The sequence below is a fragment of the Salmo salar genome, chromosome 05 (genome assembly GCF_965601325.2).
Source record: "Salmo salar chromosome 05, fSalSal1, whole genome shotgun sequence".
Lineage (NCBI taxonomy): Eukaryota > Metazoa > Chordata > Actinopteri > Salmoniformes > Salmonidae > Salmo > Salmo salar.
Window position 1 is genome coordinate 91,010,093 of NC_138295.1, and position 19,908 is coordinate 91,030,000.

The 19,908-nt window shown below is 37.4% G+C and overlaps 1 protein-coding gene across 4 annotated transcripts in view; it reads left to right on the forward strand.

Annotated features, from left to right (window-relative positions):
• LOC106598556 (F-actin-uncapping protein LRRC16A) overlaps positions 1 to 19,908 on the forward strand; it is a 286,920-nt gene that overhangs the window by 73,446 nt on the left and 193,566 nt on the right. For all 4 annotated transcript variants that reach the window (XM_082975967.1, XM_082975965.1, XM_082975966.1 and 1 more), the window contains exons 4-5: positions 8,542 to 8,601; positions 12,758 to 12,879. In XM_082975967.1, coding sequence (XP_082832093.1) covers positions 8,542 to 8,601; positions 12,758 to 12,879 — 182 coding nt within the window. The remainder of the gene's footprint in view (positions 1 to 8,541; positions 8,602 to 12,757; positions 12,880 to 19,908) is intronic.

The window sequence follows — 19,908 nt, forward strand, 5'->3', positions numbered from 1 at the left end:
AGAGACAGAGTACTGTAATAACAGATATCAGAGAGACAGAGTACTGTATTGACAGATACCAGAGAGACAGAGTACTGTATTGACAGATATCAGAGAGACAGACTACTGTTAGGACAGATATCAGAGAGACAGAGTACTGTAAGGATAGATATCAGAGAGACAGAGTACTGTTAGGACAGATATCAGAGAGACAGAGTACTGTTAGGACAGATATCAGAGAGACAGAGTACTGTTAGGACAGATATCAGAGAGACAGAGTACTGTTAGGACAGATATCAGAGAGACAGACTACTGTATTGACTGATATCAAAGAGACAGAGTACTGTTAGGACAGATATCAGAGAGACAGAGTACTGTTAGGATAGATATCAGAGAGACAGAGTACTGTAATAACAGATATCAGAGAGACAGAGTACTGTATTGACAGATATCAGAGAGACAGAGTACTGTTAGGATAGATATCAGAGAGACAGAGTACTGTAATAACATATCAGAGAGACAGAGTACTGTAATAACAGATATCAGAGAGACAAACTACTGTATTGACAGATATCAGAGAGACAGAGTACTGTATTGACAGATATCAGAGAGACAGAGTACTGTATTGACAGATATCAGAGAGACAGAGTACTGTATTGACAGATATCAGAGAGACAGACTACTGTAATAACAGATATCAGAGAGACAGAGTACTGTTAGGACAGATATCAGAGAGACAGACTACTGTAATAACAGATATCAGAGAGACAGAGTACTGTTAGGACAGATATCAGAGAGACAGAGTACTGTTAGGACAGATATCAGAGAGACAGAGTACTGTTAGGACAGATATCAGAGAGACAGAGTACTGTTAGGACAGATATCAGAGAGACAGAGTACTGTTAGGACAGATATCAGAGAGACAGAGTACTGTAAGGATAGATATCAGAGAGACAGAGTACTGTTAGGACAGATATCAGAGAGACAGAGTACTGTTAGGACAGATATCAGAGAGACAGAGTACTGTTAGGACAGATATCAGAGAGACAGACTACTGTAATAACAGATATCAGAGAGACAGAGTACTGTTAGGACAGATATCAGAGAGACAGAGTACTGTTAGGACAGATATCAGAGAGACAGAGTACTGTTAGGACAGATATCAGAGAGACAGACTACTGTAATAACAGATATCAGAGAGACAGAGTACTGTTAGGACAGATATCAGAGAGACAGACTACTGTAATAACAGATATCAGAGAGACAGAGTACTGTTAGGACAGATATCAGAGAGACACAGTACTGTTGGGACAGATATCAGAGAGACAGAGTCCTGTTAGGACAGATATCAGACAGACAGAGTACTGTTAGGACAGATATCAGAGAGACAGACTACTGTTAGGACAGATATCAGAGAGACAGAGTACTGTTAGGACAGATATCAGAGAGACAGATGGATAATAAACGAGTGACTGAATTATACAATTAGTCATGCCTCTGCTTTCTCACAGCACCTCTCAGCAGGCTGCAGCTATTGGCTGGCTTAGACATGGGTTGACCTCTTTCATTCTTCACTCATTTCCTCTTCCTCATTATATCTAATCCAATACAACTGCTAATGTGATGTTCTCTAGTGGGACGGGCCTAGATACGCCTCAGTGGCCATGTTTGTCAATGTTTGTATACTCTGTGAGGGAGAGGAGTGAACGTGACTGAGAACACGTGATTCAAATATGCTTTTACATTCACAGTTCACAGCTAGGCTTATATTGTAGATGTGTACCTTTTGGTCTTGGATATTCAGCAAGTCTGAATAAAGACTTATAAAGACATTTGAGGTAGGCTAAATGAGGATTTTCAGGTGGACTACAAGGACGGACTCTGTTGGTAGGCCTTCTGGAATACAATAACTATGACACAGGAGGCTCTATCTGGCTGGTAGGCCTTCTGGAATACAGTAACTATTACACAGGAGGGACCAGCTGGATGGTAGGCCTTCTGGAATACAGTAACTAGGACACAGGAGGGACCAGCTGGCTGGTAGGCCTTCTGGAATACAGTAACTATTACACAGGAGGGACCAGCTGGCTGGTAGGCCTTCTGGAATACAGTAACTATTACACAGGAGGGACCAGCTGGATGGTAGGCCTTCTGGAATACAGTAACTAGGACACAGGAGGGACCAGCTGGCTGGTAGGCCTTCTGGAATACAGTAACTATGACACAGGAAGAACCAGCTGGCTGGTAGGCCTTCTGGAATACAGTAACTATGGCACAGGAGGGACCAGCTGGCTTGTAGGCCTTCTGGAATACAGTAACTATGACACAGGAAGAACCAGCTGGCTGGTAGGCCTTCTGGAATACAGTAACTATGACACAGGAAGAACCAGCTGGCTGGTAGGCCTTCTGGAATACAGTAACTATGACACAGGAGGGACTAGCTGGCTGGTAGGCATTCTGGAATATAGTAACTATGACACAGGAGGGACCAGCTGGCTGGTAGGCCTTCTGGAATATAGTAACTATGACACAGGAGGGTCTAGTTGGCTGGTAGGCCTTCTGGAATACAGTAACTATGACACAGGAGGGACCAGCTAGCTGGTAGGCCTTCTGGAATACAGTAACTATGACACAGGAGGGACCAGCTGGCTGGTAGGCCTTCTGGAATACAGTAACTATGACACAGGAGGGACCAGCTGGCTGGTAGGCCTTCTGGAATACAGTAACTATGACACAGGAGGGACCAGCTGGCTGGTAGGCCTTCTGGAATACAGTAACTATGACACAGGAAGAACCAGCTGGCTGGTAGGCCTTCTGGAATACAGTAACTATGACACAGGAAGAACCAGCTGGCTGGTAGGCCTTCTGGAATACAGTAACTATGACACAGGAAGAACCAGCTGGCTGGTAGGCCTTCTGGAATACAGTAACTATGACACAGGAAGAACCAGCTGGCTGGTAGGCCTTCTGGAATACAGTAACTATGACACAGGAAGAACCAGCTGGCTGGTAGGCCTTCTGGAATACAGTAACTATGACACAGGAGGGTCTAGTTGGCTGGTAGGCCTTCTGGAATACAGTAACTATGACACAGGAGGGACCAGCTGGCTGGTAGGCCTTCTGGAATACAGTAACTATGACACAGGAGGGTCTAGTTGGCTGGTAGGCCTTCTGGAATACAGTAACTATGACACAGGAGGGTCTAGTTGGCTGGTAGGCCTTCTGGAATACAGTAACTATGACACAGGAAGAACCAGCTGGCTGGTAGGCCTTCTGGAATACAGTAACTATGACACAGGAAGAACCAGCTGGCTGGTAGGCCTTCTGGAATACAGTAACTATGACACAGGAGGGACCAGCTGGCTGGTAGGCCTTCTGGAATACAGTAACTATGACACAGGAGGGTCTAGCTGGCTGGTAGGCCTTCTGGAATACAGTAACTATGACACAGGAGGGACCAGCTGGTTGAAATGTGTCAGTCAGCCTGAGGGTCAGACAGACAGAGGGGCAGCCTCTCTCCTCTCTCTGTCCACAACTACTGCCAAGCCTCAGGAGCTCTGTCTGTCTACCTGCCTGGATTAGTCTGGCCATGCTGCATGGTTCCTGGCTGTGTGTGTCTGTGTGTGTCTGTGCGTGTCTGTGTGTGTGTGTGTGTGTGTGTGTGTGTGTGTGTGTCTGTGTGTCTGTGTGTCTGTGTGTCTGTGTGTCTGTGTGTCTGTGCGTGTCTGTGCGTGTCTGTGCGTGTCTGTGTGTCTGTGTGCGTGTGCGTGTGCGTGTGTGTGTGTGTGTGTGTGTGTGTGTGTATGTTTTCCCCATTCCATATGTATATACTGTATTCTAGTCAAGGCCCTCCTATTCAGCTATTGCTCCACATATACTATTCTATCCACGTATTCTACAGATATACTATATATTATATCAGTATACTGTCCATAATGTCTATACATCCATCACGTATTCTACAGATATACTATATATTATATCAATATACTGTCCATAATGTCTATACATCCATCACGTATTCTACAGATATACTATATATTATATCAGTATACTGTCCATAATGTCTATACATCCCATCACGTATTCTACAGATATACTATATATTATATCAATATACTGTCCATAATGTCTATACATCCATCACGTATTCTACAGATATACTATATATTATATCAGTATACTGTCCATAATGTCTATACATCCATCACGTATTCTACAGATATACTATATATTATATCAGTATACTGTCCATAATGTCTATACATCCATCACGTATTCTACAGATATACTATATATTATATCAATATACTGTCCATAATGTCTATACATCCATCACGTATTCTACAGATATACTATATATTATATCAGTATACTGTCCATAATGTCTATACATCCCATCACGTATTCTACAGATATACTATATATTATATCAATATACTGTCCATAATGTCTATACATCATCACGTATTCTACAGATATACTATATATTATATCAATATACTGTCCATAATGTCTATACATCCCATCACGTATTCTACAGATATACTATATATTATATCAATATACTGTCCATAATGTCTATACATCCCATCACATATTCTACAGATATACTATATATTATATCAGTATACTGTCCATAATGTCTATACATCCATCACGTATTCTACAGATATACTATATATTATATCAATATACTGTCCATAATGTCTATACATCCCATCACGTATTCTACAGATATACTATATATTATATCAATATACTGTCCATAATGTCTATACATCCATCACGTATTCTACAGATATACTATATATTATATCAATATACTGCCCATAATGTCTATACATCCCATCACGTATTCTACAGATATACTATATATTATATCAATATACTGTCCATAATGTCTATACATCCCATCACGTATTCTACAGATATACTATATATTATATCAATATACTGTCCATAATGTCTATACATCCATCACGTATTCTACAGATATACTATATATTATATCAGTATACTGTCCATAATGTCTATACATCCCATCACGTATTCTACAGATATACTATATATTATATCAATATACTGTCCATAATGTCTATACATCCATCACGTATTCTACAGATATACTATATATTATATCAGTATACTGTCCATAATGTCTATACATCCATCACGTATTCTACAGATATACTATATATTATATCAGTATACTGTCCATAATGTCTATACATCCATCACGTATTCTACAGATATACTATATATTATATCAGTATACTGTCCATAATGTCTATACATCCATCACGTATTCTACAGATATACTATATATTATATCAATATACTGTCCATAATGTCTATACATCCATCACGTATTCTACAGATATACTATATATTATATCAGTATACTGTCCATAATGTCTATACATCCCATCACGTATTCTACAGATATACTATATATTATATCAATATACTGTCCATAATGTCTATACATCCATCACGTATTCTACAGATATACTATATATTATATCAATATACTGTCCATAATGTCTATACATCCCATCACGTATTCTACAGATATACTATATATTATATCAATATACTGTCCATAATGTCTATACATCCCATCACATATTCTACAGATATACTATATATTATATCAGTATACTGTCCATAATGTCTATACATCCATCACGTATTCTACAGATATACTATATATTATATCAATATACTGTCCATAATGTCTATACATCCCATCACGTATTCTACAGATATACTATATATTATATCAATATACTGTCCATAATGTCTATACATCCATCACGTATTCTACAGATATACTATATATTATATCAATATACTGTCCATAATGTCTATACATCCCATCACGTATTCTACAGATATACTATATATTATATCAATATACTGTCCATAATGTCTATACATCCCATCACGTATTCTACAGATATACTATATATTATATCAATATACTGTCCATAATGTCTATACATCCATCACGTATTCTACAGATATACTATATATTATATCAATATACTGTCCATAATGTCTATACATCCCATCACGTATTCTACAGATATACTATATATTATATCAATATACTGTCCATAATGTCTATACATCCCATCACGTATTCTACAGATATACTATATATTATATCAATATACTGTCCATAATGTCTATACATCCATCACGTATTCTACAACACAAAGCATTTCACTAGACCCGCAGTAACATCTGCTAAATATGTGTATGCGACCAATAGCATTTGATTTGATTTGTGTGTGTTTGTTTGTCTGTGTGTGTATTAATTCACAGTATGGTATGCACGTGTGTGCGTGTGCGTGTGCATGTGCGTGTGTGTGTGTGTGTGTGTGTGTGTATGTGTGTGTGTGTGTGTGTGTGTGTGTGTGTGTGCACATTTGTAACGTGTGTATCCGGTGTGAACCAGCTTCACTTTCCAGTCGTTTTTGTAATGGATTGCTAGACAACCATGTCCCATGTTGTTTGAACACTTCCTGTTTCAAAGGACATGAGAAGGAGAAGAAGTGGATGATATGTTCATGAACGTACATTCTTCTACCTTTGAATCCAGGCCCATATTCATAAAGGGTCTCAGAGTTAAGAGTGCTGATCCACGATCAGGTACCACCGTCCATAAAATCATATTTGTTATGATCACAAAGGCAAAACTGATCCCAGATCAGCATTTTCACTCTGAGATGCTTCATGATATGATTCTATTCTGAAGCCATACTCTTAAATGATGACTCAGCACTGAGGGGTTGTGTTTGAACAGAGGCAGGTTGGAAAAGATCCCTGTCCATTCATTGTAGAACGAAGCTATTTTTACACAGCCTTTACACAGACATACAGTTACAGAGACTGTGTCCCAATTGGCACGCTATTCCCTACATAGTGCATTGCTTTCGACCAGAGCCCTATGGGACTAGGGTGGCATTTGAGATGCAGCCTCAGTCAGTATTCTGATCTTTCATTATCCTCCTCATCCATCCATTATCCTCCTACAGTATCTCATCCATCCATTATCCTCCTACAGTATCTCATCCATCCATTATCCTCCTACAGCATCATTCATCCATTATTTTCCTGCAGTATATCATATATCCATTATCCTCCTACGGTATTTCATCCATCCATTATCCTCATACGGTACCTCATCCATCCATTATCCTCTTACCGTATCCATGATCCTCTTACAGTATCCATCCATTATCCTCCTACAGTATCTAGTCCATCCATTATCCTCATAGAGTACCTCATCCATCCATTATCCCCTACAGTATCTCATATATCCATTATCCTCCCATGGTATCTCATCCATTATCCTCATACAGTAGTTCATCCATCCATTATCTTACTACAATAACTTATCCATCCATTATCCTTCTACAGTACCCCACCCATCCATTATCGTCCTACAGTACCTCGTCCATCCATTATCCTCCTACAGTACCTCATCCATCCATTATCCTCTTACAGTATCTCATCCATCCATTATCCTCCTACAGTATCTCATCCATCCAGAGTAGTATTTACCAGACAGGTCTGAAACACTACTGTGATTGACAGCTGTATTATATCTGATAACATGAACCCTGACCCATCCAGAGTAGTATTTACCAGACGGGGTCTGAAACACTACTGTGATTGACAGCTGTATTATATCTGATAACATGAACCCTGACCCATCCAGAGTAGTATTTACCAGACAGGTCTGAAACACTACTGTGATTGACAGCTGTATTATATCTGATAACATGAACCCTGACCCATCCAGAGTAGTATTTACCAGACAGGTCTGAAACACTACTGTGATTGACAGCTGTATTATATCTGATAACATGAACCCTGACCCATCCAGAGTAGTATTTACCAGACAGGTCTGAAACACTACTGTGATTGACAGCTGTATTATATCTGATAACATGAACCCTGACCCATCCAGAGTAGTATTTACCAGACAGGTCTGAAGCACTAGTGTGATTGACAGCTGTATTATATCTGATAACATGAACCCTGACCCATCCAGAGTAGTATTTACCAGACAGGTCTGAAACACTACTGTGATTGACAGCTGTATTATATCTGATAACATGAACCCTGACCCATCCAGAGTAGTATTTACCAGACAGGTCTGAAACACTACTGTGATTGACAGCTGTATTATATCTGATAACATGAACCCTGACCCATCCAGAGTAGTATTTACCAGACAGGTCTGAAACCCTACTGTGATTGACAGCTGTATTATATCTGATAACATGAACCCTGACCCATCCAGAGTAGTATTTACCAGACAGGTCTGAAACACTACTGTGATTGACAGCTGTATTATATCTGATAACATGAACCCTGACCCATCCAGAGTAGTATTTACCAGACAGGTCTGAAACACTACTGTGATTGACAGCTGTATTATATCTGATAACATGAACCCTGACCCATCCAGAGTAGTATTTACCAGACAGGTCTGAAGCTGTATTATATATCATGATTTCTATGTGTTTTAATCTTCTCTTTCAGATTGAACACAACTTCAATTATCTGGAGATACAAGGGATCACCTGTAACAAGCCCACACAGGTCAGAACACCACCTCTCTGGCTATACCATGTAACGCTCCAACAAATGGTTCATTATCTGACCATGAATCATCTGGTAGTCAATCATTTATCTGAATCAGGGATCATAGTATTATTACTGCTTGGAATGTGTGTGACAATCACCGTTATATAATATTACTGAGGGTTACTATATGATATTACTGAGGGTTACTATATGATATTACTGAGGGTTACTATATGATATTACTGAGGGTTACTATATGATATTACTATATGATATTACTGAGGGTTACTATATGATATTACTGAGGGTTACTATATGATGTTACTGAGGGTTACTATATGATGTTACTGAGGGTTACTATATGATGTTACTATATGATGTTACTGAGGGTTACTATATGATATTACTGAGGGTTACTATATGATGTTACTATATGATATTACTGAGGGTTACTATATTATATTACTGAGGGTTATTATATGATAGTACTGAGGGTTACTGAGGGTTACTATATAATATTACTGAGGGTTACTATATTATATTACTGAGGGTTACTATATGATGTTACTGAGGGTTACTATATGATATTACAATATGATATTACTGAGGGTTACTATATGATGTTACTATATGATATTACTATATGATATTACTGAGGGTTACTATATGATATTACTGAGGGTTACTATATTATATTACTGAGGGTTACTATATGATATTACTGAGGGTTACTATATGATGTTACTATATTATATTACTGAGGGTTACTATAACATATTACTGAGGGTTACTATATGATGTTACTATATTATATTACTGAGGGTTACTATATGATGTTACTATATTATATTACTGAGGGTTACTATATGATATTACTGAGGGTTACTATATGATATTACTGAGGGTTACTATATGATATTACTGAAAGTTACTATATGATGTTACTATATTATATTACTGAGGGTTACTATATGATGTTACTATATTATATTACTGAGGGTTACTATATTATATTACTGAGGGTTACTATATGATATTACTGAGGGTTACTATATGATATTACTGAGGGTTACTATATGATGTTACTATATTATATTACTGAGGGTTACTATATTATATTACTGAGGGTTACTATATGATATTACTGAGGGTTACTATATGATGTTACTGAGGGTTACTATATGATGTTACTGAGGGTTACTATATGATGTTACTATATGATATTACTGAGGGTTACTATATTATATTACTGAGGGTTATTATATGATAGTACTGAGGGTTACTGAGGGTTACTATATAATATTACTGAGGGTTACTATATTATATTACTGAGGGTTACTATATGATGTTACTGAGGGTTACTATATGATATTACAATATGATATTACTGAGGGTTACTATATGATGTTACTATATGATATTACTATATGATATTACTGAGGGTTACTATATTATATTACTGAGGGTTACTATATGATATTACTGAGGGTTACTATATGATGTTACTATATGATATTACTGAGGGTTACTATATTATATTACTGAGGGTTACTATATGATATTACTGAGGGTTACTATATGATGTTACTATATTATATTACTGAGGGTTACTATATTATATTACTGAGGGTTACTATATGATATTACTGAGGGTTACTATATGATGTTACTATATTATATTACTGAGGGTTACTATAACATATTACTGAGGGTTACTATATGATGTTACTATATTATATTACTGAGGGTTACTATATGATGTTACTATATTATATTACTGAGGGTTACTATATGATATTACTGAGGGTTACTATATGATATTACTGAGGGTTACTATATGATATTACTGAAAGTTACTATATGATGTTACTATATTATATTACTGAGGGTTACTATATGATGTTACTATATTATATTACTGAGGGTTACTATATTATATTACTGAGGGTTACTATATGATATTACTGAGGGTTACTATATGATATTACTGAGGGTTACTATATGATGTTACTATATTATATTACTGAGGGTTACTATATTATATTACTGAGGGTTACTATATGATATTACTGAGGGTTACTATATGATGTTACTATATTATATTACTGAGGGTTACTATATGATGTTACTATATTATATTACTGAGGGTTACTATATGATATTACTGAGGGTTACTATATGATGTTACTATATTATATTACTGAGGGTTACTATATGATGTTACTATATTATATTACTGAGGGTTACTATATGATATTACTGAGGGTTACTATATGATGTTACTATATTATATTACTGAGGGTTACTATAACATATTACTGAGGGTTACTATATGATGTTACTATATTATATTACTGAGGGTTACTATATGATGTTACTATATTATATTACTGAGGGTTACTATATGATATTACTGAGGGTTACTATATGATGTTACTATATTATATTACTGAGGGTTACTATAACATATTACTGAGGGTTACTATATTATATTACTGAGGGTTACTATATGATATTACTGAGGGTTACTATATTATATTACTGAGGGTTACTATATGATGTTACTATATTATATTACTGAGGGTTACTATATGATATTACTGAGGGTTACTATATGATGTTACTATATTATATTACTGAGGGTTACTATATGATATTACTGAGGGTTACTATATGATGTTACTATATTATATTACTGAGGGTTACTATATTATATTACTGAGGGTTACTATATTATATTACTGAGGGTTACTATATGATATTACTGAGGGTTACTATATGATGTTACTATATTATATTACTGAGGGTTACTATATTATATTACTGAGGGTTACTGTATGATATTACTGAGGGTTACTATATGATGTTACTATATTATATTACTGAGGGTTACTATATGATATTACTGAGGGTTACTATATGATGTTACTATATTATATTACTGAGGGTTACTATATGATATTACTGAGGGTTACTATATGATGTTACTATATTATATTACTGAGGGTTACTATATTATATTACTGAGGGTTACTATATTATATTACTGAGGGTTACTATATTATATTACTGAGGGTTACTATATGATATTACTGAGGGTTACTATATGATGTTACTATATTATATTACTGAGGGTTACTATATTATATTACTGAGGGTTACTGTATGATATTACTGAGGGTTACTATATGATGTTACTATATTATATTACTGAGGGTTACTATATGATATTACTGAGGGTTACTATATGATGTTACTATATTATATTACTGAGGGTTACTATATGATATTACTGAGGGTTACTATATGATGTTACTATATTATATTACTGAGGGTTACTATATTATATTACTGAGGGTAACTATATTATATTACTGAGGGTTACTATATGATATTACTGAGGGTTACTATATGATGTTACTATATTATATTACTGAGGGTTACTATATGATATTACTGAGGGTTACTATATGATGTTACTATATTATATTACTGAGGGTTACTATATTATATTACTGAGGGTTACTGTATGATATTACTGAGGGTTACTATATGATGTTACTATATTATATTACTGAGGGTTACTATATGATATTACTGAGGGTTACTATATGATGTTACTATATTATATTACTGAGGGTTACTATATGATATTACTGAGGGTTACTATATGATGTTACTATATTATATTACTGAGGGTTACTATATTATATTACTGAGGGTTACTATATTATATTACTGAGGGTTACTATATGATATTACTGAGGGTTACTATATGATGTTACTATATTATATTACTGAGGGTTACTATATGATATTACTGAGGGTTACTATATGATGTTACTATATTATATTACTGAGGGTTACTATATGATATTACTGAGGGTTACTATATGATGTTACTATATTATATTACTGAGGGTTACTATATTATATTACTGAGGGTTACTATATTATATTACTGAGGGTTACTATATGATGTTACTATATTATATTACTGAGGGTTACTATATGATATTACTGAGGGTTACTATATGATGTTACTATATTATATTACTGAGGGTTACTATATGATATTACTGAGGGTTACTATATGAATTTACTATATGATATTACTGAGGGTTACTATAACATATTACTGAGGGTTGTTGTTCATGTTTGTATTGTATAGCTGACGGTGGACTATGAGAGAGGTGTTGTGTCTCTGAAGCTGACCTCTACAGAAGAGGTGAATGAGGTGGTGGCTCACATAGGGATCTGTCTACAGAGGATATGTCCTGGTCTATCACCACTGTGAGTACACACAAGCACACTCGTGCACAAACACCCACGAACGAACGCACACACACTCGCACACAGAGTCAATGACCTTTAGTTTCCACTGACCTTTCTTTCCTATTCACATTATTTTTCCATTCCCCTTCTCTCTCTCTTTCTTTGTCTCTCTCCCTCTCTCCTCCCTCTCTCTCCCTCTCTCCTCCCTCTCTCCCCTGTCTCTCTCCCCCTCTCCTCCCCCTCTCCTCCCTCTCTCCCCTATGTCTCTCCCTCTCTCCTCCCTCTCTCTCCTGTCTCTCTCCCTCCTCCCTCTCTCCCCTGTCTCTCCCTCTCTCCCCTGTCTCTCTCTCCCCTGTCTCTCTCTCCCCTATCTCTCTCCCTCTCTCCTGTCTCTCTCTCTCTCCCCTATCTCTCTCCCTCTCTCCTCCCTCTCTCCCCTATCTCTCTCCCTCTCTCCTCCCTCTCTCCCCTGTCTCTCTCCCTCTCTCCTCCCTCTCTCCCCTGTCTCTCTCCCTCCCTCCTCCCTCTCTCCCCTGTCTCTCCCTCTCTCCTCTATCTCTCTCCCTCTCTCCTCCCTCTCTCCCCTGTCTCTCTCCCTCTCTCCCCTGTCTCTCTCCCTCTCTCCTCCCTCTCTCCCCTGTCTCTATCCCTCTCTCCTCCCTCTCTCCCCTATGTCTCTCCCTCTCTCCTTCCTCTCTCCCCTATGTCTCTCCCTCTCTCCTTCCTCTCTCCCCTATCTCTCTCCCTCTCTCCTTCCTCTCTCCCCTATCTCTCTCCCTCTCTCCTTCCTCTCTCCCCTATCTCTCTCCCTCTCTCCTCCCTCTCTCCCCTGTCTCTCTCTCCCCTGTCTCTCTCTCCCCTATCTCTCTCCCTCTCTCCTTCCTCTCTCCCCTATGTCTCTCCCTCTCTCCTTCCTCTCTCCCCCACGCTCTCTCTCTTCCCTATTTCTCATTCCCCTTCTCTCTCTTTCCCCTATCTCTCTCCCTCTCTCCTCCCTCTCTCCTCTCTCCTCCCTATCGCTCATTCCCCCTCTCTCTCTCTTTCTCTTTCTCTGTCTCTCTGTCTCCTCTCTCTCTTTCTCTCCGTCTCGTTCAGTCTCTTTGCTTCTCTCTTTCCATGCCATTTAATGTGACTTATTCCATCCACTGATTACACTGAGCTTTCCCACCCAACACTGATCTGGGTTCAGTCAGGGTTCAGTCCTAGACAGAATGGACTCTTGATGAGACTCTTTCCCAGTCTGTTAAAACAGATCAGGAGACAGTCAGATATCTGACCTTCTCTGAATGGCTTCTGTGTAATAATCTGTCATCACCTGCTAATATCTGTGACGTTGTACGGACCGTGAAGTGAACAGCAGCTATCTAGAGGTATTCACATTTTACAGCAGTCAAGCACATTCTAGCAATTTACTACAGTCAAGGTTATCTACACTATAGACAGTATAACAGTGTCTATATACAGACCTATAGCCATGTTAACTCCCCAGTATATCAGTGTCTATATACAGACCTATAACCATGTTAACTACCCAGTATATCAGTGTCTATATACAGACCTATAGCCATGTTAACTCCCCCAGTATATCAGTGTCTATATACAGACCTATAACCATGTTAACTCCCCAGTATATCAGTGTCTATATACAGACCTATAACCATGTTAACTCCCCAGTATATCAGTGTCTATATACAGACCTATAACCATGTTAACTCCCCAGTATATCAGTGTCTATATACAGACCTATAACCATGTTAACTACCCAGTATATCAGTGTCTATATACAGACCTATAGCCATGTTAACTCCCCCAGTATATCAGTGTCTATATACAGACCTATAACCATGTTAACTCCCCAGTATATCAGTGTCTATATACAGACCTATAACCATGTTAACTCCCCAGTATATCAGTGTCTATATACAGACCTATAGCCATGTTAACTACCCAGTATATCAGTGTCTATATACAGACCTATAACCATGTTAACTCCCCAGTATATCAGTGTCTATATACAGACCTATAACCATGTTAACTACCCAGTATATCAGTGTCTATATACAGACCTATAACCATGTTAACTCCCCAGTATATCAGTGTCTATATACAGACCTATAGCCATGTTAACTCCCCCAGTATATCAGTGTCTATATACAGACCTATAACCATGTTAACTACCCAGTATATCAGTGTCTATATACAGACCTATAGCCATGTTAACTACCCAGTATATCAGTGTCTATATACAGACCTATAACCATGTTAACTACCCAGTATATCAGTGTCTATATACAGACCTATAACCATGTTAACTACCCAGTATATCAGTGTCTATATACAGACCTATAACCATGTTAACTCCCCAGTATATCAGTGTCTAGATACAGACCTATAACCATGTTAACTCCCCAGTATATCAGTGTCTATATACAGACCTATAACCATGTTAACTACCCAGTATATCAGTGTCTATATACAGACCTATAACCATGTTAACTCCCCAGTATATCAGTGTCTATATACAGACCTATAACCATGTTAACTCCCCAGTATATCAGTGTCTATATACAGACCTATAACCATGTTAACTACCCAGTATATCAGTGTCTATATACAGACCTATAACCATGTTAACTCCCCAGTATATCAGTGTCTATATACAGACCTATAACCATGTTAACTACCCAGTATATCAGTGTCTAGATACAGACCTATAACCATGTTAACTACCCAGTATATCAGTGTCTATATACAGACCTATAACCATGTTAACTCCCCAGTATATCAGTGTCTATATACAGACCTATAACCATGTTAACTCCCCCAGTATATCAGTGTCTATATACAGACCTATAACCATGTTAACTACCCAGTATATCAGTGTCTATATACAGACCTATAACCATGTTAACTCCCCAGTATATCAGTGTCTATATACAGACCTATAACCATGTTAACTCCCCAGTATATCAGTGTCTATATACAGACCTATAACCATGTTAACTCCCCCAGTATATCAGTGTCTATATACAGACCTATAACCATGTTAACTCCCCAGTATATCAGTGTCTATATACAGACCTATAACCATGTTAACTCCCCAGTATATCAGTGTCTATATACAGACCTATAACCATGTTAACTACCCAGTATATCAGTGTCTATATACAGACCTATAGCCATGTTAACTACCCAGTATATCAGTGTCTATATACAGACCTATAACCATGTTAACTCCCCAGTATATCAGTGTCTATATACAGACCTATAACCATGTTAACTCCCCAGTATATCAGTGTCTATATACAGACCTATAACCATGTTAACTCCCCAGTATATCAGTGTCTATATACAGACCTATAACCATGTTAACTACCCAGTATATCAGTGTCTATATACAGACCTATAACCATGTTAACTCCCCCAGTATATCAGTGTCTATATACAGACCTATAACCATGTTAACTCCCCAGTATATCAGTGTCTAGATACAGACCTATAACCATGTTAACTACCCAGTATATCAGTGTCTATATACAGACCTATAACCATGTTAACTCCCCAGTATATCAGTGTCTATATACAGACCTATAACCATGTTAACTACCCAGTATATCAGTGTCTATATACAGACCTATAGCCATGTTAACTCCCCAGTATATCAGTGTCTATATACAGACCTATAACCATGTTAACTCCCCAGTATATCAGTGTCTATATACAGACCTATAACCATGTTAACTACCCAGTATATCAGTGTCTATATACAGACCTATAACCATGTTAACTACCCAGTATATCAGTGTCTATATACAGACCTATAACCATGTTAACTCCCCAGTATATCAGTGTCTATATACAGACCTATAACCATGTTAACTCCCCAGTATATCAGTGTCTATATACAGACCTATAACCATGTCAACTACCCAGTATATCAGTGTCTATATACAGACCTATAACCATGTTAACTCCCCAGTATATCAGTGTCTATATACAGACCTATAACCATGTTAACTCCCCAGTATATCAGTGTCTATATACAGACCTATAACCATGTTAACTACCCAGTATATCAGTGTCTATATACAGACCTATAACCATGTTAACTCCCCAGTATATCAGTGTCTATATACAGACCTATAGCCATGTTAACTACCCAGTATATCAGTGTCTATATACAGACCTATAACCATGTTAACTCCCCAGTATATCAGTGTCTATATACAGACCTATAACCATGTTAACTCCCCAGTATATCAGTGTCTATATACAGACCTATAACCATGTTAACTCCCCAGTATATCAGTGTCTATATACAGACCTATAACCATGTTAACTACCCAGTATATCAGTGTCTATATACAGACCTATAACCATGTTAACTACCCAGTATATCAGTGTCTATATACAGACCTATAGCCATGTTAACTCCCCCAGTATATCAGTGTCTATATACAGACCTATAACCATGTTAACTACCCAGTATATCAGTGTCTATATACAGACCTATAACCATGTTAACTCCCCAGTATATCAGTGTCTATATACAGACCTATAGCCATGTTAACTCCCCCAGTATATCAGTGTCTATATACAGACCTATAACCATGTTAACTCCCCAGTATATCAGTGTCTATATACAGACCTATAACCATGTTAACTACCCAGTATATCAGTGTCTATATACAGACCTATAACCATGTTAACTACCCAGTATATCAGTGTCTATATACAGACCTATAGCCATGTTAACTCCCCCAGTATATCAGTGTCTATATACAGACCTATAACCATGTTAACTCCCCAGTATATCAGTGTCTATATACAGACCTATAACCATGTTAACTCCCCAGTATATCAGTGTCTATATACAGACCTATAACCATGTTAACTACCCAGTATATCAGTGTCTAGATACAGACCTATAACCATGTTAACTCCCCAGTATATCAGTGTCTATATACAGACCTATAACCATGTTAACTCCCCAGTATATCAGTGTCTATATACAGACCTATAACCATGTTAACTACCCAGTATATCAGTGTCTATATACAGACCTATAACCATGTTAACTACCCAGTATATCAGTGTCTATATACAGACCTATAACCATGTTAACTCCCCAGTATATCAGTGTCTATATACAGACCTATAACCATGTTAACTCCCCAGTATATCAGTGTCTATATACAGACCTATAGCCATGTTAACTCCCCCAGTATATCAGTGTCTATATACAGACCTATAACCATGTTAACTCCCCAGTATATCAGTGTCTATATACAGACCTATAACCATGTTAACTACCCAGTATATCAGTGTCTATATACAGACCTATAACCATGTTAACTCCCCAGTATATCAGTGTCTATATACAGACCTATAACCATGTTAACTCCCCAGTATATCAGTGTCTATATACAGACCTATAACCATGTTAACTCCCCAGTATATCAGTGTCTATATACAGACCTATAACCATGTTAACTCCCCAGTATATCAGTGTCTATATACAGACCTATAACCATGTTAACTCCCCAGTATATCAGTGTCTATATACAGACCTATAACCATGTTAACTACCCAGTATATCAGTGTCTAGATACAGACCTATAACCATGTTAACTCCCCAGTATATCAGTGTCTATATACAGACCTATAACCATGTTAACTCCCCAGTATATCAGTGTCTATATACAGACCTATAACCATGTTAACTACCCAGTATATCAGTGTCTATATACAGACCTATAACCATGTTAACTACCCAGTATATCAGTGTCTATATACAGACCTATAACCATGTTAACTCCCCAGTATATCAGTGTCTATATACAGACCTATAACCATGTTAACTCCCCAGTATATCAGTGTCTATATACAGACCTATAGCCATGTTAACTCCCCCAGTATATCAGTGTCTATATACAGACCTATAACCATGTTAACTCCCCAGTATATCAGTGTCTATATACAGACCTATAACCATGTTAACTACCCAGTATATCAGTGTCTATATACAGACCTATAACCATGTTAACTCCCCAGTATATCAGTGTCTATATACAGACCTATAACCATGTTAACTCCCCAGTATATCAGTGTCTATATACAGACCTATAACCATGTTAACTCCCCAGTATATCAGTGTCTATATACAGACCTATAACCATGTTAACTACCCAGTATATCAGTGTCTAGATACAGACCTATAACCATGTTAACTCCCCAGTATATCAGTGTCTATATACAGACCTATAACCATGTTAACTCCCCAGTATATCAGTGTCTATATACAGACCTATAACCATGTTAACTCCCCAGTATATCAGTGTCTATATACAGACCTATAACCATGTTAACTCCCCAGTATATCAGTGTCTATATACAGACCTATAACCATGTTAACTCCCCAGTATATCAGTGTCTATATACAGACCTATAACCATGTTAACTACCCAGTATATCAGTGTCTATATACAGACCTATAACCATGTTAACTACCCAGTATATCAGTGTCTATATACAGACCTATAGCCATGTTAACTCCCCAGTATATCAGTGTCTATATACAGACCTATAACCATGTTAACTCCCCAGTATATCAGTGTCTATATACAGACCTATAACCATGTTAACTCCCCAGTATATCAGTGTCTATATACAGACCTATAACCATGTTAACTCCCCAGTATATCAGTGTCTATATACAGACCTATAACCATGTTAACTCCCTATGCTCTGCTCTGTATACAACTCTGAGAACATTCTCCTTTATTAAACCTTTATTTATCCAAGTTTGTCTCATTGAGAAACCTCTTATCAAGCTTCCAGGAAACACTATTCCTACAGTATGTAAACAGCCATGGCTGTTAGCTATCAGGCTTTAAAGGTCATTGGTAAGAGGGCTCTCAGGAATTAGGAATCCTAGACTATTATTGGGACACAAAGCCTCTCTGTTGTGTTGGAGATGGACACGTCACAGACAGTTGAGATGGTCATGGACAGTGATGCTGGTGATTCTCTGGTGATGTGTACTTC